We start from the raw sequence: 22,785 nt of genomic DNA, 5'->3' as shown, positions 1-22,785 counted from the left end.
GAGGAGAAGCTTTTATTTACACACGAGTCATGTTACTATATGACAGTTCAAATTATGGTTTTAATTAAGAACTTCCTTCAAATCATGGGCTCAAATGTGGATCAATATTTCACTTTTGATTTTATAAGTTGTCAAAGATCATGTACAGTAAAAACTGCATAACTCAAACAAGGATTCATTTACCTAATCAGGACGATATAGAGTCAGATCTGCAGTTACTCACAGGTCTTATTTTGTGACTTTTGGACTCTTGTTATTCGACACTTTCTTCGAGCAATAGACTGATTCCTATACATAAACTCTTTTTAGAAGAGAAACCTGTAAATATTACTCATTGTAGGTTTTAAATGAACTTCTCTTTTTACTGTGGACTACAACATGTTCCCATCTATCAAACATGCATTAGTGAGAGGTGTCTCTCACTGTAGTGTTTGCAATGACTTATGGGCTTTCAGTGTGTAAAACGTGCACAAACAGTGCATTTGTGCCTGTGAAAAATGCAACATGTGGGGTTGCATTGTGCTATGCAGAAGAACTGTGCGATGCATTTTTTTCAAGATGATGACTTTGCTTGGAATAAAAGGGACACAATTCAAAGTTCAAAAGTTCAAAACATCAAAACTCAAAGAAAGCATCTGCCATGGATCAGGTCAGAAGAAATGTCATGATGTTTAGTCACTTTTTCCTCAGTGACAATCACCATCTTTTGTATAGATGAATTCCACTGATCTTTCATGCACGCTATACCTCTGGCTCATGGATGAGACAACCCCACAGTGGAAGAACAAAGTACTTTGTGGTATTAAAGCAGAGTGAAACAGTGCTCTTAAAAGGTGTTCACATGAAACTGTACATACCAACCGGCACCTCTGTACCTGCAACATACAGTGATTCATTTTGAACAAACACAGGACAGATTTAGTGCGCCACGTCGGTGTATTTGAACTTACATTTGTGAGTTTTGATAAAACTGTTGTGATATTTCTACAAAGGCAAAAAAAGGCCTTTTAATGTCAGACTCATATCTTGTATGGGAGGAGAACTTTGGTACAAACTATAGAATATTTCATGTCTGTAAAAAATCATATAATTTCTCTGTTAATTACATTGTTTAGATGGGTTTTTTTTTCTGGTACAAGTTAAATTGATTGTGATAACTAATAGGTAGGTTATGAGTAGAAGATAAAATGTGTTTCAGTGCATGTAAAGTGCTTTATGTAAACAGGACAGCCCCTTACCATCTTTATCCACCTTTTGGACAGGCTCGGAGGGCGCCGACGCCTCGCTGCTGCCATACATGTTGACTGAATACACTCGGAACTGGTACATTTGCTCATCTTGCAAATCATAAACCGGGTAACGGGGGGAGCAAAGTTTGACTGCCGTGTTGAGCTGCTGCCATGCTCCAGTGCCTGCTAAGCACTGTGGGAGAATCGGGGGGGAGGAGGGGAGGCATGAGAAGGTACAGCCGTCTGTGACAACCTCATCAATGTGGTTCAAATACTAAATCTGGTTTAATTTTGGTCAATTGATATGATATTCTAAAATATACACAATGATAAGACATTTATTATGCAGGGTGTAGCAAAGCCCTTTCCGAACATAGGCCAGAGAAAACTCTGTGTATCAAGATAAATAACAGAGACAATGTTGTGTAAGACAGTAGTAATATTCTTGTTTCATCTACAGAAGAAGTAAAGCCAATACAAATAACTAATTAAATAAAAAAGATGTCCTTTTGGGCTTTTAAGTTTCACTGAAAGAGTTTTTTATTTTGGTTTTGGTTGAATTAAACTTGGAGGACATTCAAGGGAAAATTCAGGGCCCGGTTATTCCAAAGGTTTTATCCCGTTTAAAATCATCCAGACTTGGACTTGGTAGTCTACTTTTTTTCTGCCAGTTACAACGTCATCTCGACCCAGCTACAGAATGCACAATTTGTCCACAGAGGGCGCCAAACTGAAAGTGCTTAAAATGAAATATTAATGTTATATAATAATAATAATAATAATAATAATAATAATGTTTTATATTGATGATATTTGGTGAAATATGTCATGACGTAACAATAGTTAATTTTTTACAACCCTAATATGAACATACGCTATTTTGTCACTTAAGCAAAACAGCATTTCTGTCCAAAATGTCTGAAGAAAATTGCCATCTGCTGGAACCAGGATCATTTGGATTTTATCCTAGTTATCCCAGTCTAACTCAAAATTATTGAAAAACACAACCTGGAGGTTTAATCAGGATAAAAACAGGATTAAAACAGCTGATCTTCAGTTCATTTTCATTGTTGCCTTTTGAAAAACCCGTTTTCAAGAATCCTGTCTAATAGCTTTAACCCTGTTGGATTACTTTTGAAGAACCGGGCCCAGAGTTTAAGAGGTTAACATCTTCTTTATGTTTTCACAATCAAACGTTGATTATCACTGGACTACATTGATGGTGAAGGACGGCCTAAGAGGAAGCAACACACCTTCTCGATGACGTACCACAGTGGAGCTCGTCCACGGGGGCTGGGAGGATTCCAGCTCAGGACGATGTACGATTTGAAAACCTCGGACGCGTGTACATCAGTGGGCTCCCCCGGGAGAGTTACATAGCCTAGATCAGGGGTGAACGGGCATAAAGCCTAAAGTACAAACAGCTCTCCTGATGCAGAAGTCCCGTTTCTTTAACTGTAACGTTTTGAAGAGGTTTAAGAGCGCCTCCCTTATGGATTGAACGTCGACACATTCTGTCTCTCCAGTCAGTGTGCAAAGTATGAACCATACATTTAAATTGGCTGAATTTGCCTAGTTCATGTTTTCTTTTATAAGAATAAACAATAATTAAAACATTTTTAGCAAATAACTTAAAACTGAAAGTTTTGTATGTTGGGACTTCTACAAACAGGTCGAAAACATTTAGTGTATCAATCCGGTTTTCTGTTAAAGGTTTGTCAGAGAAAAGGGAGGGAGATATCGACACACGTTTTAGTCGGAAAAAAACTCTTGAAGTGGTGAATATCTCAGTTGATTTTAGATTTAAAGGGGGAAGAGGAGTTAGAACAAAGACGGCACCACAACCTTTAGAAAGGGAGGAGATTTTTTTTTCTTCCTGTGATGCATTTGGTAAACCAATCAGAGGACAGAAAAGTTATTTTTGAATCATGTTGCAGCTGTTATGATTTCAACCCGCAAGACGTTGTTGGCAGTGTTAAATGTGTTTTCAAATGTGAGAGAAACAAAATTAAGGATACTAACTCTTGATTACATTGTTTCTCAAGAAAGTTTGAAACAACTTCAATGGGACCTTTTTTTCCTGACTAAATTCCTGGAACGAGACAAAACAGACACCAGGTTTTTATAAATGCAGCTGTGTCTCTTCACTCCGTGTTTGTGTATCACTGTGAAAAATTTACATGTATGTTATTTTTTGTCAGTCTTTGAATTCTCCCTTTGTGAGCAGCTGAAGGTGATGAGTATATGTGCTAAGTTTGTGCAAATGAAGTGTATCCGGAGACAAAATAAGAAAAATGGCCTCAATGAGTGGTTTTAGGCACATGTTAAGAGAAACACTAAATGTTGACGTATTCGAAATTTAGTTCAGTTATGATGAGCCGGAGAGGTTTTTAAAGAGGGACAGATGTTAGCGTTGTGTTTGGTGAGTTTACTTAAAGTTAAATTAAAAGTGAATCACTGAATCCAGATCAGTCTTGTAAACCACCCTACCTTCCAGGTCATCATCCTTGATGACTATGTCGTATTTTCCTTTGATTTTAATCACTGTTTCAGGAAATGACAACAACACACCTGTTAGGAAACGGTCATATCAGGCCATCTGGATTTTGGATTTACCTTCCTCGGTACCTTGCAGCCTTTCGCTCTCTGCAGCATCAAGGGCGGTCACTTTGTCCGACATACGTGACGGCCTGCTTGTGCCTGCGCTGTTCACCGCTCTGACCCGGAAGTGGTAGGAGTGTCCCATGCTGAGGCCGTGCACTGGGTATTTACAAACCTTCACAGGGGAGTCGTTGCACTGGACCCAGGTGTCTTTTCCTGCTTCACACCTGCACATTCGAGAGGGAAGATTTAAGTGTTTTAACATAAAGTGAAGCCCTTTTATTCAAGTAGCCCTAAGTACGCAAAAGGCCAAGTGAACATTTAGGCACTTTTAACAAAGACAATGACATCTTATATTACTTCTCACCTTCCTCCTGGTAACTGTTCCTGCATTTAACAACAGCCGAATGCACATGCTGTGAACAGCACCAGAGTGAAGTTTTTCTGGTATTTTCAGATTTGACATATTATTGAGTGTAAATAACTATCTAAAATGAGCCAGTGTACTGCCAGTTGTGAGTCAGGCTTTCATGTCTGTAACTGGATTGTTGCAGGAAGCTGCCTCAAACCAAAGTTGTTCTTGCTTTTGCAACTGACATGCTCAAAGCGAACAATATGATAGGAATTATCTTTACAGGAAGGACTTCTTTTCAAAGTGTAAGATCCTTTTTTGGAATCTCAATGGAGAATTTTGTTGTTGGAAAAATCTTGCTCAAAAAGACATTTTTCCTTCAAATTTCAAAGTGTTAGTTCAGTTGCTCCAAGAAGTCTTGGTGGAACGAGAGTTGGAGTTGGCGAGAGGAAAAAGGGATTCCCTCCAAACATTTGTCAATACTTAAACAACAGTCTGAACCTGTCAGTGGCAAAACCAAAAACTTCTATAGGATGTACTTTGATCAGTGCATAAACATAAGCATGCAGCCTTTTAAAGTCTGAAATATCTACAAATATGCACGTGTTCAATAATCCAGGAATTCCCCCTCAGCTGCAGCGTAATTTGACTGTTTTGGTTTGCGTGTGCCAGCTCTGTGCTATAAACGGAACGGCTGAAGAGTTTGCCGGCTGACGACTGACCTATCCACAAAGTATCCGGTGATGGCTGCCTCGTTGACGGTGTTTGGGGGTTTCCAGGCAACTAAGACATAGTCTGAGTTGATGTCATATGCCTTCACGCTCATGGGTGCACCAGGGGCCCCGGGCTTAGAGGGGGTGGCATCTAAGGAGCAAGGAAACAAGGACATATGGTACAAAGACAGGCAGGAGGGGTGACAAACAGACAGACGGCGACAGATAGAAACAGATTCAGAGCACTTTTTTCAAATGGAAATTATAAAAAAAAATTACAATTGAAAACTGTGAAATGCATCAAGTATATTTTTGCAAATACGCCAGTGGCAATACATCAACTTCAACAGACTCAACAATTTGTGCTTTGATTAGAAATTCTTCATTTTTTAGGGTTTCAGCTCCAAAATAAATGAATAAATCAGATTTCAAGGATCGAGAAATGAATAACAGGCTTTCTCTGTATTTCTGTCTCGTGCTTTATTTTTTGTAGATAAATAGAGTTACTAAGGATGTCTTTGTGTTTGCACCCGAGCTTGTTCAATAGAAACATGAATTAAAAAAGGACTTAGATTTGAAAACATTCCTACAAGTTATCTTTTCATGAGAACTAAAATGATTCTGAATGAAGCTCTCACTAATTGAAGGTTAGCAGAGTGGATATGATTATCTGCCGTGTTGAGACACATCCTTGGATCAAGTAGGGCGGCAGGAATAAAGCAAACTACGTCTGAGTTTGTGAACCTGTTACATGCTGCGTATTATTGTCATGACATTTGTTAAAGGTTGAGGTTTGGCTTCACTCCAAAGGTTATTATGACCGGTAAAAAATCCAGGTTGTTGCCTAAGACGAAAGGAGAACAGCATCAACAAGGCTTGTACAGTCTAAGAAAAAAATACAGAATCCATGTAGAACTTCATTGATTCATGATGTGTTAAAATGAAGGGGGGGACTAAACAGAAGAGAGAGAGTTATCTTGAACTATCAGTTTTTTATGTCTGTCTGCTGTTCTTCATGTTTGACACATCATCTGTGTATGCAACATGTCCTCATGTCCTGAATCCACCTCTACAGTGGCATCAATTCATCTGACAGCAGCTGATCAAACTAGTGACCTCATCAAAACAGTCTGAAACCATTATTCCAAAGCCTCCATCCAATTGGTTAAAAGTTCACTTGAGCCTTGTTTACACTTTCAAAATAACACTTGACACAATGTTGAAGTTCTCAGGGCGAGCTTCATGTTTGAACACTAAGCCTACACTTTCACTCAGTGAAGTTTCTCCTCTCTGGTTGGAGTGTAGTAACGTTTTTTCCCCCTGCAATTGTTGCACAACCATATCTGCGTAATGTTCTGTTTGTTGTATGTTCTTCTCTACTCTTTATCTGATATTGTGATTCTGTCAGACTACTAACAGAATTGATCAATAGAAAGACGAATAATCTAACTATAGCGCTATTTAGTGGACTGTTGTTTCTTCAAAAACCTCCACATTGTTGATTTATGCTTTTATTTTAGCATTTTAAAGATTTAATCACAATGATTGAATTATAAAATGAGTGAAAATTCCAAGAAAAAGAATCCAACTTGCTCTCCAAAAAGAACAAGGACTGTCAGTGAAGGTAAAACACGATTACCTGCAGTTAATGCCACGAGGTCACCAAAGACCAAACGAAAGATCTTCAAAATTGTTTTCTTTCTTCTTGGATTTCCAAGTTCAAGTCAACAAACAACTACAATTGCAAATCTCAACTCTACTCTACTTTATGACGAGAGGTCATACCTGAAACAAACAGGTAGGCACTGTGCTCAGCGGTGCCGTCCTTCGTAAAGATGCGGAGGGTGTAGAGACCTTCGTCGTCCTTGGCCAGCTGAGGTAAAGTCAGACGGGCGGCACCTCCACCCACAGACATCTGAACCAGGCTGCTGGGCTTCAGCAGCTTATCTGTTTTGGTGAAGCAAAGCATCATTAGTTCTAAAAACAGTGAACTCTGAGGAAGCTGCAGAAATATTATGGATCAAAGGGCTAGAAGAGAAGAAAGCTGAGTAAACTTAAATCAAAATCAAGGGAAAACAATGCTGATGTGTAATAATGTTTCTCACCGTCTCTGTACCACTGGGCGAGCGGGGGGACGTTCGGCAGGTCGGGTACCACCACCATGCGACACACCAGAGTGATGGAGCCATCCTCCACACCAAAGGACACTGGGAAGTGATCGAGCAGGGTCACCTCCAGCTTACTGGCATGAATCTCAGTCAGATGGGGCACTAGGCAAGAGGTAAGACATCACTGTCAACCATCATGATCAACTGAACTGACATACAGGGATATATAAACGTGCACATTGGATAGATTAGAATCATGATATGGATGTTAATTTTGTATTTTTAACTTTTTTATTTATGGTTTTTTGGGGGGGGATACAAAGAATACCAGAGATTCCAGGATCAATAACATTGTTCCTAAAATACTGAATATTTATTTATTTTTATACCAAAAGATTATTAAAACAGATTTAGATTTATTTTTGGCTCAATGTTGAAAAGAGAAAATGCAGCACAGTCAATGACTCATATTCACTTTAACACCATCATGGCCCATCATCTTCATCAGTTAAATACATGTCTACATGTTTTCAAAAACCTAAATACCAAGCAAATTAAAGAAACGACTGTTAGTGTCAAATCGACTAGTTCTCATTTATTTTAATTCTTATTGAGATTGAACAGGTAAAAGGAAAAGTACTTCTTGTTCCATCCTAAAAAAGATAGATCTCATCAAAGCATTTTTGAAAAAAAGCCTTTGGTCCGTTAAATTTCATGAGAAAATCCTGAGTCACTGTGGTCTGTTTGTGGCAGAGAGACTTTCTTGTATTATGGTATTTCTTTACAAGAATACAATAATTATTCTAACATGCCAAACAGCCCTCTGGTTCTGACTTTGTGTTGGGGCAGACGAGGACAACAGTTCCTTACAATAGTTTCTTATCTTAGTTGTCTTATCAGACCTCTCACATGCTCTGCTATTTGTAGCTGACTGATCCCATGTGCACAAACTTGTTTTGTGTCCAGGCCAGAATCCACCTAAAAAAAATAAAATAACACATCCTTATCCTGTGCTACTGCTCCCTCTTTCTGCTCACCCAGTCCAAGATGGCAGAGCTCCCCGGCTCCTGCAGGTCCTGTATAGACAAAAAAACTCACAATTACAGAGAGCAATAGGAAAGATGAATTACATGGGAATAGAACAGAGTCATAGTGCGATGAGAACTTACTCTTCACAGCAACCATTGCCATGCTGCTAGCTGTGCCATGAGGGTTGGTGGCCACAGCACTATACTCAGCAGTATCACTCACAACACACCTACAGGGCAAGACCAGCATTACACAAAAGGCAGTTTATTTTATACAGGGCCTCAACGTGTGAAAAAGAGGAAGTAACACCTACATGAAATCTGGAAAACGAGTACATTTAAATGAAAAAAACAAGCTCAACCTTGAGAAGATACTTTATTACACCTCTTCAGGAATCACCATTTAGACTCTTTTCTGCTGCTGGAAGAACTCAACAAATTGGAGAGATTCTGGGAGGAGTGGAAATGTCCCTGAGATGTCCTCCTTTAGTTTACATCCTTTTATGTAATTCATGGACAAGTGTATATACATGTGTGTAAATATCTGTGTATACATGTTTGTACCGCCTTGTGTGTCTTGTTGTGTTTTTCAAATGAATCACTGAAAATTGTCTTTCTAACCAACTATGTATCAACATTTACAATTTCCGATCATACAAAGTTTGGCTCGTAAAACAAAGTGTATTGCAACATTCAACACGTCTTAAAGTCTTGGCAGAATAATAGAGTGGAAGACGGGTACACAGAGGTCAGTCGTGCACTCCTCAAGTCAAAGCTCGATAAAGACAGAAACATCATGTTCTGCCTTTTGTGATAGAATAATCTCACACATGTGCAGGTTTTGAAAATAAGTCGTGCACAGGCAGTGACACCTTGTGACAGCGACTGAAGAGGAGACTGAGGGTGAGAATAGAAGGTAGAAATGTGACCTTCACCCGGGACTAAACTATTTAAAACGACCAGAGACATTTTCCCAGCTGTGGGGACGGACAGAAACTGAGTCTGTGCTCTTCATTTTATAGAGCTGTTCACTTTGAGTCTGAGGGAGAAAAAGAAAACGGGTTCCTCAATAATCCTGTAATGCAAGAAATGCAATGCCTCAGATGGATAGGAAGAACGAGAGAGAGAGAGAGAGAGAGAGAGAGAGAGAGAGAGAGAGAGAGAGAGAGAGAGAAAGAGAGAGAGAGAGCGAGAGAGAGAGAGCGAGAGAGAGAGCGAGAGATAGCCAGCAGTGGGAGGAATTTTAGGCTCAAATGACACAAAGGTCAGCACTTCAACACCAACAGCTGAGGAGTCTTGGAGATGACGAAATGGCCGGCCGGCAAGGCCCTGACCCTCAATCTGACAACGCTACCTTTTCCTCTCTGCACTCGCAGCTTAGTTTTGACAAGGAGAGTGATTTAAGATTTATAAAGATACATAAACTGGGAATTATCATGGTTTTTGTTTGTCCTGTTTTTTTGTTTGTCAGCAGGATGTTTGGCTTCTGATTTAAGGCCCAACAGAACTACAGAACTCCAACCATAAGTCTTTAAACACAAGTCTATGTATTGCATAATGCCAGCAGAACAGTTCCTCTTTGGTTCAGCTGTGTTGAAGAAGCAACTACTGGCCCTTGAAAACTGTTCAAATGAATGTTGTAATGTTTTTAAGAAGTTGTGTGAGTGGGTCGTACCTGCTAATGATCAAACTGTGGACTCCATACTTGTTTTCAATCTTGTACTTTCCTGGAGCGCTCAAGGGGTCGACTGGCACACCTCCTTTATACCTGTAAACAGACAGCTGTCAGCTTCTAACACCTGCAAACTCTGAGTAAAATGTGTACAATCAAGATCATTGGAGATTCACTAACAGCTTGGAAAATCTAAAACTCTTATGGGAACTTTTATGACTTTTTTCTTCCTCTCATTTTAGCCTCTCTCGGGTCAGTTAAAGCTAAATACTAAATCAGCTTATAAATGAGCATCCAACACTCCTTCACTTCACATGCCCGACATGACAGCTTTTTTTAACCACTGGATTTTCTTTTTTAGCTTAGATTGTAACATGGAGCATAAACAGTCCTTGGCACTCAACTTCAAGTAACATGAACAGCATTAAGTCGGAGTAAAAGAAAACAAAGTGTCTGAAGCAGATGATGTTTACATCTTTTGTTTGTTAAAGAGAAAAAGGAGCAGTCACCAGGTTAACTTCCACTTCAAAGTGGAAAAATGAAAGTAAGGTCAGTTAAGTGGATATCCTGGGCTGGTAAGGAGAGTTTACTTTGTGTTTAGTTAGGAGGCTTTTGAAATGTTCCTGATCTTAAGACAGGATGTGAACATTGACACATAAAGCCTTTATATGTAAGCTGTTTTTTTTTGGTTATGTCATCTTTTTATCACGATTATCAAACAGTGAAACAGTGAAGAATCTGCTCCTGCTTTTCAGATTATAATTTAGGTTTAATCTCTAATCTGTTTTAATGAGATGTGAAGATTCTGACCATTTGACAATGGGCCTCGGGTTTCCCTGCACAGTACAGAACAGTTTTACTGGGGTCTTCTCCCACACTGTGTGGGGCCGCAGGGCAATAAGGAAGTCCGGCATCTTGGGGAAATCATCCAAAATATCTGGCCTCTTCACCATCATGTCCTTCGCCTACAAAAAGAAAACAACATGAGCTGAATGGAGTTATTTGTTTATGTATACAGTATGTTTTAATGCAATGTGCACAGTAACTACACAGACCAACTAATACTAGAATAGGAAGACATCTTTTTAACCCCCCTCTGTAAAATATGTTGATATCATCAACAGTTATAGTTATTGAGTTAACAGGGGAAGTCAGCAGGCAAAAACAAGCACTGATGTTTGAGACAAAGACAAGTTTAAACATTAGCATCATCCGTCTGTCTTTGTGCAGTTAAGTTAGACCCTATCAAACCCTATGAGACCCTAAGTTCTACAGCCTGTTACAGCTTCAACTTTTAACCTGAGTAGATAAGTGTTTAAATAATTCATCTTGTCAGAGCAACATTTCACTACACAAGGTGGTTAGTCAAAGTCCAATGTAATGTCAAGTGTCATCTGCATACAATGAGATATTAATCTAAATGCACTGACATCCAGATGACGGCTGCAGTTAGTCTGGTGAGTGAGAGTTTTAGTTTTGGAAGTTAAATTCATGATCTAATTTGCAGGCAAAATTTAAAATGTGTTTTAAAATACACTATGAAACTGAAAAACACGACTCAACACTATGATATGATCATTAAAGTAGTAAATGTGCTCTTCATAGATATCGTGTGATTGGCTCCTTCACCTCTCTCTCGATCGCCAGACTGTCCACTTTGGCCTTGGTGGCAACCCTCATCCTGTGGAGCTCCTCCTGAATAACGGTCAATCCTTTCCCAACATTCGTGCTCACTCTCTGGTACTCCTCCGTCCCCTCAGCAGTCCTAGTAAAACAAACATGTTTGAATTGATCCACTTCTTCTAAAGTAAGTGTTTACAGTCGTAGAAGTAATTATCAAGTGTCACATGGTTTCTCAAAGCAAACAGCTTTGAGATAAAAAAGATGGTCAAAAAGAAAAATACTACAAAAACATCCTTATTAACACCTGACACAACAATAATCATTCAGAATAACGAGTAACACATAAGAAATGGGCTGTCTTGACTGGAGTCAGCTCGTGGGGACCGTAGTTCAGTATTACCTTACACTTTAAATAGACTGACATATGACGGCAGCCAATGGGAACTCACCTCTGCCGGAACGCCGGTATGGTGTACGTTGGTTCCGCCATAGCCTCTGTGGCTTGGGCCTGCACCTGACTCAATGACTTAGAGCTTGACTTCCTGTTGAGAGAAAGTTCTTCATCGTCAAACAGACATTCAAAAGAAAACTCCTCCTCATCATGGACTTCATGGGTTCTTAGTTTTGCAGAAGCGATTTTGTTAAAATCTGCAAAAATCTGTGTGTTTTTGTCTTGAGTGTAGCACGTAAAGGGCGACATCTTGACATAAATAAATGGCCCTCTTGTAAATAATATATCATCTTTTAACATTTAATAAAGATGAATAAATGTAATAACAATCCTGAGAACAATCGTGGCTGTTTCCATGGTAACTCCTCTGTTTTACAGTTTAAATGTTTAAAACCTGTAGGGAATCCTGAGTAATCCATTTTTATTCTATCAACGTATTTGCCTAGCAAAGAACATGTACTTCACCAAATCTCAGCCTATACCCCGCCTCCAACCCATTTTTTTGGGGGGGGGGGCAAAAAAATTAATTCAAAACGACCCTTTAAAGTGTTAAAAAATACATTGTCCATTGAACAATCAAACTGAATGAACCCAGGCCTCCATGTTCTTTCTTTTCCAATCCTGCTAATGGAAATCTTCATGACAAACTTGGTCAGTGCTGATATCAGTATCTACAGTTGGCCTCAAATGTAGGTCAGGTTCAAAGGGGTGGCATGCGGCCTTTGACATAAGACAGAGCCCTCATGAGCACACATAAGGTCAGGATGAGCCGATGATCAGAACTGGGCTTACAGCGGCACAGCTCGCCATCTTGAAGCATCGTTGAGGCTGTTTTTATGTTGTGCCATGATCACAGGTGCAAACAAAGCAAATGTAGCTCCTAGTTATCAGGTTCAGCAAAACGTCAGCGCATAGCAGAGCCAGGTCTGCTCTTTGAAAGCATGCTACAGCAGTCTAGTAAAATACAAGCATGTCCCTCATGAACTGCGAAAAAAAACCAAGCCAAAAACATTTTACAGGAGCTGCAGAGCATCAGCAGCGTGGCCTTCTCTGTATCTCAGGAACTCCACAGCTTTCAGACCTCCCTAGAGAAAATCAGCCCGAAGACTCAGTAGTGGCTAGTTTTAAGAGATTTCCAACATACTCCACAAGTTTTTTTTATCACTACAATACTTTGTCAGTTGTTGGGTATCGATAGGTCTGTTCTTCTCAAAGCTTTTGTTCCTGAACATGTAATATGTTCAGGTACCTTAATAGGTACTTAGAATTAGAGGTTGCTAACTCAATGATTTACACTAAAAGGTTTATGAACACGTTCAACACAACCATTTACCACCATAGAAATTTGAACCAAGATCTCTTGAACGTTAGCCTTTTAATGAGGATGTTGCTTACTCATACACTGTTTAAATTTGCTTTTTACTTGAGTCATAAAGCAATGTGTGGTTGATATAATAGCCTAAGGAAACGTGTGACAGCTGAGTACAGTAGGCAGTGAGAGGTACATGTAATGTTATTAGACCTGTAGTTTCCAGAGGCTCAGGTACGTACTACCTACAGGTCTATTTTACAGCACTTCTTGATATAACTCATTAAAGCTGACGCTACAGGAAAAAAACCCCACTTCTGTCCTTGTTTATAATATGTCTCCGACTAAATGTTACTGAAACCAACAGTGATGACTGTCAAAGTTTATGACTAATGCAACAGAATTACAAGAAATACCACAACCTGTGTATAAACCGCTTACACAGTCATACTGTGTATAACATTAAGCATAATTCAATTCGAACCTTTAGAAAAAACGATGATTTGTTGCAGAAACAACTGAGGAAGTCCCTCATATTGAAGAACATGAAGAGCACAGGTTTCTAATCTATGATAATTTGAATTTATCAAACCAAAGGGATAAAGCAAGAAAGCTGGAACCCACAGACTGTAAAAGAAGTAGACGTAGCCAATGCCAGTGACTCATTTTGGCTTTTTGAACTCTGGAAGTGGGCCGAGTGACAAACAGCATCCTGGTGTTCAAGGCGAGAAGAGGCCATATTTGAACGCCATGGTTAATACGCGTTACTATACCTTTGTCCTTGTTTACCGTTTCATTCATGATAGCATACTATATGTATTCAAATTCCAGATGAACATCATGCTCAACAGGAGAGGACTTAAAAGTGGGGATCAAGACTATAAAGCCATCAGGAAATGTTTTACTTTGGTAATTAACCCAGTTTACTTTTCTCATAGCCTTCATACAATCTGACATCATATTAAAACCAGTGAACTTATTATTCTCTGTTAGCCAGAATGCAGGTTTAAGGCACTTCAGCATTGGCTTCAATTCAGAAACTATAGACGCCTCGTTTCCTTCTTACTGTATATACAGTCTATGGTCCAATAGTTTCCTTGATGGAGGCCTTGCAGTTTGGGAGGCTGCTCAGAGATTGTAGACTGAGCACTGATATGGTCATAATTAGCCTTTAAAACGGTGACATCACTTTAAGAGCAGGCTGTGTTGGAGAGTATCCTCATGTATAGGATGACAGCGTGGTACGGTAATCTCTTTACAGTTACAAACCAAGCTAGCTCGTGTAGTGCAGACTGCTTAGAGAAGGTTATGAGGAGCGAGACTGAAAAACCTCTCCCTCCAGTCAACATATGAGCAGTCTGTTCTCAGGCAAGCTCAGAGAGAACTGTCCGACCCGTTTTGTTTTTTATGCAGATCTTCCAATATGGGTATTGAACAATGAATGCTGATTGTGTTTACTTTACACTTGTCTGTTGTTTCTTTTGTTTTTAATACTCTAGAGACATTTAGGGTGGGCAGCATAGGAGTCCAAAACAAATTCCCCAAGTGGACAATAAAGTGTAGGGTATGGGCTGATTTGCTTATTAATATCAGGCCCCCCCAATCCAAACAGCCAGCAGGAAGCACACTCAGCAGGAGAAGGCCAGCCTCCTTCAAATCTGGCCCCAGCAGCTTGACGCTCTTCCTGTTCTACCGGGCAAAGCAGCTTCTCAAAGCAGCAGCTGAACACCACCTTCATACCTTTCTGTATGATGCTTGACAACACTTTGTGTGTGATGATACGCATAATCAGTTTTGACTTGACTGACACGTTTCTTCTTATACCAAGGTATGACTTTGGAAGCCATGACTGGAACTCTTCAAGGAGACCTGGCCAAGAGCACCAGGAGGGGGAGGGGAGACCAAACACAAGTTAGCCATGGAAACAATCTCAACACAAGTCTGTCCTGTTCTGTTTACTGGAACATGTGCGGTCATCTTTTAAATGTGCAGTACGCAGCACTGACAGGTACTGAAAGCATTATTGCAACAGAGAGGTGGGAAGTAACAAAAGTACATTATTTTCATTTTTATAGTGGAGCAACATTTTCAGGTTTCTACTATACTGGATTTTTGTCAATAACTATACTTATTTTTGCTTCTTTGTGTAAAAGCGTAAAAAAAAATATGCCTCCTTTTTAGACGTTTCCAGGATTCAGGAAAAATCCCACGAGTTTGTCAAACAAGTAATGGTTCTAAAAGTAGTCAAAATACCAAATGTAAACTGTATGTTTTATTGCTTTTTAATTTCTATTCAATGTTCTGTTTCTTTTTTCTTCTGTGATGAGTCTCCACTATGCTTGATGACCATCAACCACTGAACTGTACTTTCCTCTCATTTCTACAACAGGTGCATTAACTGTTTCTACTTCACTATTATATTTTACATCTTCGAGTGTCGCCTTCCAAACCTCCAAACCAGCTTCACTTCTAAAAATACATTAATAACACACAGGGATACCGTCATTGGCAAAACAGAGGACTTAAATGACAAGGATGATATTGATCAAGCCAGCAATACAATGTCATCGTGAGTTCAGAGCAGCAAATCGTTCGTTTACGAGTATAGTACATTATTTTCAGGACATAATTTGAATTCATTATAAGATATAATAAGTTCCATTGTCTCTCAAATATGATATGTTTTGTTAAGTTTTGCCCCTAAACAAATTGTAATATCTTTGTGAGATTCTTTTTTACTTTTGGAATCACAAGAGCCTGGAAGTTTTTTCTCAAAGAACTTGAATCAGTACATTTACCAGATCCATTCCTACACACGTATCAGTACCTTTACTGTGCATTTCATTCCACCTCTGTATTGCAATCACATTTTAGTACAACTCCAGCTTGGTCTTTGAAAATATATATAGCATACATTACAAACCACTTGGTTACAATTGAGATTTTTAAAAACAAAACATAAGAATAATATGAGGACACATTTATCTCTAAGGTAAAACATGTAAAGGTGCAGTATTTAAAAGGCATCGCGATAGTTTCTATATACTATACACCAGAGCTCAGCAAATGTTTCACCTTACAACCTCACACAGCTCAACTATGAATAGCACTCTACCTATTCCAAGATTAGGGAAATTAAGAAAATAGAGGGATTACCAGCCGCGCCCAGCCCTCACTCTATTTGATTAAAACCATCAAGCTGGAAATAAAGCTGATCTTTTCAATCAAACAAGATGAACTTCTAACCCAGGGCTCCACCCTAAAAAAACAATAAACTGCCTCTTGCTTGTTATGTTTCCGTACCAGACTAATCAATGTTTCAGCACAAATTGAATTCTACCTTTCCAGCTGGTACAAATTGGAAGAAAAAAAAAAGAGAGAGAGAGAAAGAAGGTCAGTAACCTCCTAATGCCCCGGTATGAACAGAAGCACAGCTCAGGGAGATTACAACACAGGGGAGGCAGATTATCCAAAGCCATTCATTTTATTAACACATTTCACTTCTCACACCTTCACTTCTCTCCTTGTCGTCTCTCCTGCTAAAGTAAATCCTCCAGATGAATTGGCTTTTGGTGAGTAAAATATTAGGAAAAAGTGACTTACCCCGAGAGATTAAAACAGCGCAAAGCGGTGGCAGACCAGCCTGATGCCGCTTGGGAAGCACTTGCTGATGGTTACAAAAATATTACCCTGTCACTGGAGGAATGCTGTTCCCCTTCCACCCCATGTATGGACGCACTTAAGACTATATATAGCATTTACCCCAAATTTTTCCTTTCATTCTGCACTTTGTAGAGGGAGAGAGTACATCTGTAACTACTGTTTTATTGAATTAAAACATGAATATTTGTTTCAAGTGCATTTGTTAAAAGTAAGGATATTTTAAAACTTCTTTTATAAGTTACAATAATAATTAAAAAAAATACATCTGGTGGCTGTTTTCTTGAAGGGACATGCTATTTCCATAAGACAGAAACTCCTTTTAGAAGTGCTTTAAATCAATCGTAGAATGGCTTAGAGCTATACTTCCTTTTAGAGGCAGGACATCTTCAACTAAGATTAACAAGAGGGCACCTTACCTTCAGAGTTCACAAATATTCACTCAGTCTAGAGTCAGACAGATAATTTGGAGATAATTTTCTGGCAAATCCAAACACTGATAGCCTTGTGAGACCTTTTTAGGTTTTTAAAGACAGCCTGTTCTCCTTGGCTCAACACTTGTGGGCAGCAGTTTGGCTATTTTTAACAGCCAGTCATCACAGTGATACCCCCAATTCTTACTGTACAAGACTCCTTGGCAGCAGCTATTTTTACTCACACTAGTCTATCCAATATATTAAATGACTGAAGATATACTAGTAGGTAAAGCGCTTAGGATTGAAACATTACAGTGTAGTCTACAGAAGCCTCAGGCCTCCAGTTTCTTGCCCTCCAGTTGTTCTTGTGTGGCTTTACTTGAAAGAACATTTCTGCTTCTCTTGTCAAAGCCAGTGTCCTGCAGCTTTTCTCACAATTGCAGGATCTTACCAATCTGCAACGAAACTCATTAGACCCTCAAAACTTCATGAATCTTGTTTATGAATCACAATAGATTTTTTAGCAATTTAAAAAATCGTGTTGGTGCCTCCTAGTGGTAGTATTGAGAAAGAAATCACATTTACATTTAGGCAGAGTGGTTGAAGGGGGTTAAATTTAGCTAAAGAAAAAATACTTACTTTGAATTAGACCCTATCAATGGGGTTTAGGGTTGGGTTGAGTCTTTTAGAGTCCCAAAAAAATCTAATCATTTAATCCAAGAGAACCATGAACATTAATCCGGTCAACACGTCCCCTCTTTGCAATGAAATCCTTAAAATCACAAAGATAAAAAAAAATCTCTCTAAACCCACAACGTCTAACTCCACCAGAAGACACTATAATAATCCCTACATCCAAATAATAATTTAGATATTCTTCCCAGGCCCGACTTCTGGACCCAAATATACACAAATATCTACACTATGACAAAAAACTTTCAACCAATTATAGAACCCCCCAAAAATTTACAAATGGGCTGAAATGACTCTGACATCTGTTCACACTGCACTTGAGGCAGCACAGACAAAAACTTCTACTCATCCTGGACTTGTAAACATGTTCACAATAGCTGTCACAAACAACCGTTTTCACTGTGACCTATATGTCAGGAATAATGGGGTGCAGAATCCCTCCATCCTTTGGACTCTGCTCAGAGATCTCATACAAAAACCTACCACCACAAAACAAACAAAGGCTCCTCATATCTGAATACCAATACACAGGAAATCAAAGCAGTCAATACACATCAACCACTAGATTAACATCTAGCAGAAAGCACATTAATACAAAAACTGAATCATTACAGACGATCAACAGATTGCCTTTCAACAAAACCTGGAATCCATTCCTCAATAACAAATCTGCCACTGCTGATTCCACGGACACATTAGCAATAAGAGCATGAAGAAAGAAAATATTAAAGACTTAAAATAAAAAAACTAAATAATAACAATAAATATAAGTGGTGGCCCAAATTGTTAGAACACCTGACAGATCTGAAAAATATTGGCTTTTTGTTGCCTCCAAAACGTGATTGAATTTGTTAATGTTAAAGCAGATAATTCTGCCTAATTGTACTGTTTTTATCCACTTTAACTTTAATATTTGGTATGTCCACCTTTGGCAGTATTTACAGCAGCACATCTCTCTGGCATGGTGTTAAAATATCCCTGTTACAGCACAACTAAACACTGAGAGGAGGACCCAATCATATGAACAAAACTATTTATTAACAAAGTCCCCAAAAAAAGAAAAACTTACTTAAATTTTAAATCCCCCCCCAAAAAAACAAAAGAAGGAAACATAGGAAACCCAGAGCAACAGGAAACACAATCCAACAGCAGACACGTTACTTAAGACCGGTACAGAAGACAATGACCGCACACAGAACAGGAGAAACACTGAGACTAAATAGACATGGGGTAATTAGACACAGGTGAGACTAATGAGACAGGTGACACTAATCAGGGTATAAAGACTCAGGAAAACACAGAGGACAGAAAACAAGACAACACTGAGGGCCAGCACTACAAAATAAAACAGGAAACACTAAAGACTGAACCAAGAAACACACAAGAGAAAAAAGGCAACACTAGGGAAAAAATAAAACAGAACAGAACTGTAAAGAGTTTCCTCTTCACACCATTTGTTTTTGTATTGTGTGCTAAATTAAATAAACTAAACTAAAGGCTTTCCTTTGAATGTACTGTCCAATACTGTCCAGTTTGTTTTCCACCTCGCCTCAAATTTGCTCGATGATTGACAGTGAAATAGGCCTAGATTATTATATGGAAGGAAAATTAACTAAATCTTCTCATGATGGCTTTATTTTAAGGTTTAGAGAGCATAATGATGACTTTGTAAATACTTAATTCACGTTTTAGATATTTTAATTTAACAAAAACAACTGAAATCTCTTTATTATGCAAACTGCTCTAACCATTTTGCCCACCACTGTACAAAAGAGTAGAATATTGCCAATTATCAGAGTTGAGAACAAAATGAGTACCCTGCATGTACTGCTGCATTAATCAGGCCTCACTCCTCTCTTCTTCCAGGCCTCCAGCTGTTCTGGCTGTGTTTGCACTTCACAACACTCCAAACACTGCATACATGTCTTACATCCTCTTTATTGTTTGAACTTGAGTTTAGAAAAAAACCCACACTTTTTTAAAACCTTGTTCATTTGTGATTCTCTTTTGTCACTTACATTGAGCCAGGTCATGAAACGAAGAAGAAAACAAAGGAAAAAGAAAAGTTTTAAGAAAAGTTGCTCCAAATCAAAAATAGATTGAATGGATACTTAAGTTAGTGAAAGTCAGTTAGACTTACTGTAAGTGTACAGAGGAAGTGTCTTCAGAGGCTCATCCAATGTTGAGGCTGCACCTACAACACAAACATAGTTATTAACTATCAATCATCAATCAACAATCATTCTCATGAGTCACCTCATTAGGTCAAAATTATTGCCTGAAACTTCAGTGGACTGTCCCTTTAAATCAATCGTCAGTTTGCTGTTTTTTTTTTTTTACTGGTAAATGCTGCCACCTGGTGTCTGTCTGCAGGAAGTTGCTGTGATCAGTTTTTTGTCATCTCGGCAGAAAAATGGTTCTGATGTCAGTTTGAGGTCGAGATAATAACGAAAGCATGACTAAGACTTCATTTGATTATAACAATATACAATAGTTTACATGATGCTCTAAAGAGGCCATCGCCACGATTATAATATTTTGGTTCTCAAGTAGTTAAACAGTAAAAAAATAAAAAAAAATAAAAAAAAGAAGCTCGATTTACACTCTGTTCTTTCCCCGATAAATTATGGACACTATAATAAAAATGGTAAACACGTTGCCAGCTGTGCACAGTTGCAGGAACAAAGCATGAAAAAGAAATCAAAAGTCCATGGCACCTGAGGAAGCTCCAGGTGAAACATGTTGTTTGCTCACAAAAAATTATATAGTTCAGATATTTTCAGAGTGCGGCAGACATTTGATTTATTGTAAGACAAACACAAGTTTTTCCTTTATTTGAGAGCCACAAATACAGACAATATTCATGCACATGAAATATGGAGGCAGAAAATGAATGATCATAACTTACATTAAGTAACAGAACAAATAGGATATTTACGTATCCTCATTGTCAGTGCCTCAAAAAACAATGTTCTGCTGTCTAAAAACTAAATCATTTTAAATAATGATGATTGTTTGCATTGCTGCTATAAAGTTAATTTATATGTCTATTAATGTATTCTGGTATATATTATAACTAACTGTGTGTGTGTGTGTGTGTGTGTGTGTGTGTTAGTGCTCCTGGATTTTAGCCTCCGTCCTCTCTCTGGCCTCACGCAGCAAGCAGCATGTTTGGAAGGGGAATAAAAGAAATTATTGGAGCATGATAATGTGAGGAGCAGGAAGTTCACATGTTTGATACCTCCAAATATTCTGACTTTTAAACAAGCATGGCTCAACTTGTTTGCACTAACATGCATGATTATGTTTGTTTATCTCTTTTGTTTCTATTTGGTAATTCAAATACATATATTGCTGTTTGGTCAAACAAACACTGGATATGCATTGCCCACCCCCCACTAGAAAAAAGAAACAATTGAAAATAACTTGAGTGACCTTTGACCTTTTCATTGACAAACTGGCATGCAAATATGTCTCCCTAACAACACTTTTGACAGGACAAATCATTGTGAAAATGATTGCCCTGATTTCCACAAAGGAAAGGTTTCCTAAGAAACAAGTTACCCTCTTTCCTTGTTTACCAAACAAAGGGTCTGGTCTTTTTTTGTTTTGTTTTAGAGCTATTGAGTGGGTTACTATGAATGTTCCTTGGCATGTTCAGGCTCTCAAAAGGACATAAAGAGGTACTCCTCTACCTTCTTTTTTTTTTTTTTTACATTTGTCGAGCCAAAACATTTAATTGAAATGGAAAAAACTTTTGGCTATTTTGAACCAACCTTTTTTTGAACAATCAACAAACTTGATTATTTACTGCCAACGTGTTAAGCGTAATCATTTTCATATCTTGGTGAAATCATCAGGTTAATGTTATCTGTATGTGAATGATTTATCAGTACACGTTTAATGATACTTTCACCTACAGATATTGAGATTTTTTTTAAAATCTGTTGGTTCTAATCATGGACAGAGCTCGAAAACATCTCTGATATTATTAAAGAAAAGGTCAAATAAATTATGATATTTTGTGTCCAATCAGGACAAAAAACTTCTACTGAAGTGACACCCTGTGGACAAACTGAAACCTTTTAAATACCCCTTTATCTAACGTGACACACATATTCAGACTTTAAAGGGTATCAAACTCTTATAACTCTTAATACCCATTCAGGGTTCTGAGACCTTCTATCTGATTTCATATCTAATATTTTAGTCTTTTGTCTAATATATTATGATATAACTATAATATATTATTCTGAGAAAGTGCAAAAGTGTAAAAATGGAAACAAAATAATGTTGCATTTTTGCCATTTAAAATATTGTCTCCAATAAAATCATTTAAGTTGCAGATGTATTACCCTTCTCATATACTTTCAGAGAGCATTACAATTTTGTAAGAAAAAAAATCTTCCTATGCACTTAGAATATTACTAATCATGTTTAAAAAACATCAATCTTGCTTCTTTTTTTTTTTAAATTATTATTCTATGTATGTAAAATGTGTCCTTGCAGCTTGAGCGTAAAACTAATGCTCCTTCAATTAACTTGTCTTTTTAAGGACAGTATTGAAAACTTCCAGAGACCATTTACACCATACACATTTATCAATCACTGCATTCTAAAGATATGTTAACTCAAGGCTAACAGACAAACGTCATTTAGACATAAATAAATAGGAACAGCTTTGCAGAGTTTATTAGGTTTGTGTGTCAGCAGCCGGTGTCAGTATGGACACTGCTCATGTGAAGGTCACTGCAGAAGGTGACCCTGAGGCAGCCATAACACCAAGCAAGATATTCTGCCGGAGAGGTGAGTGAAGCTCCCCCCCTCCTCTCGGCCTCTCTTTGGAGCAGCTCTCTTCAGTCATGCACTCACTAACTTGGGTTTACAGAAAGCACAAGATAGGACAGAGGAGGAGGAGGAGGAGGAGGAG

General features: G+C 38.4%; 2 protein-coding genes across 3 annotated transcripts in view; both read right to left on the bottom strand.

Moving 5' to 3' along the window:
* LOC306820714 (myomesin-2-like) overlaps window positions 1-17,309 on the bottom strand; it is a 31,839-nt gene extending 14,530 nt beyond the window's left edge. The window contains exons 1-12 of one of the 2 annotated variants that reach the window (XM_079338649.1): window positions 17,166-17,309; window positions 14,827-14,955; window positions 11,776-11,868; window positions 11,333-11,468; window positions 10,514-10,668; window positions 9,707-9,799; window positions 8,173-8,261; window positions 8,041-8,079; window positions 7,001-7,165; window positions 6,681-6,842; window positions 4,905-5,046; window positions 3,846-4,057 (exon numbers count right to left, since the gene is read on the bottom strand). In XM_079338649.1, the coding sequence (XP_079194775.1) occupies window positions 3,846-4,057; window positions 4,905-5,046; window positions 6,681-6,842; window positions 7,001-7,165; window positions 8,041-8,079; window positions 8,173-8,261; window positions 9,707-9,799; window positions 10,514-10,668; window positions 11,333-11,468; window positions 11,776-11,868; window positions 14,827-14,933 (1,393 nt within the window). In that variant the 5' untranslated portion in view covers window positions 14,934-14,955; window positions 17,166-17,309. Of the gene's footprint in view, window positions 1-3,845; window positions 4,058-4,904; window positions 5,047-6,680; window positions 6,843-7,000; window positions 7,166-8,040; window positions 8,080-8,172; window positions 8,262-9,706; window positions 9,800-10,513; window positions 10,669-11,332; window positions 11,469-11,775; window positions 11,869-14,826; window positions 14,956-16,689; window positions 16,804-17,165 lie in introns of those variants that run through there. The other variant, XM_079338648.1, reaches the window with a different exon arrangement.
* Window positions 3-3,819, bottom strand: LOC306820715 (M-protein, striated muscle-like; the record flags this gene model as incomplete). Its single annotated transcript, XM_079338650.1, has 3 exons — window positions 3-1,422; window positions 2,483-2,610; window positions 3,720-3,819. Coding segments are annotated over 3 exons (456 nt in total), but the record flags the coding sequence as incomplete, so codon positions are not given.
* Window positions 17,310-22,785: the final 5,476 nt, after the last annotated feature.

This window comes from Symphodus melops (genome assembly GCF_947650265.1).
Source record: "Symphodus melops genome assembly, chromosome: 2".
In the NCBI taxonomy this organism is placed as follows: domain Eukaryota; kingdom Metazoa; phylum Chordata; class Actinopteri; order Labriformes; family Labridae; genus Symphodus; species Symphodus melops.
This window is presented reverse-complemented; position numbering and strand designations above follow the sequence as displayed.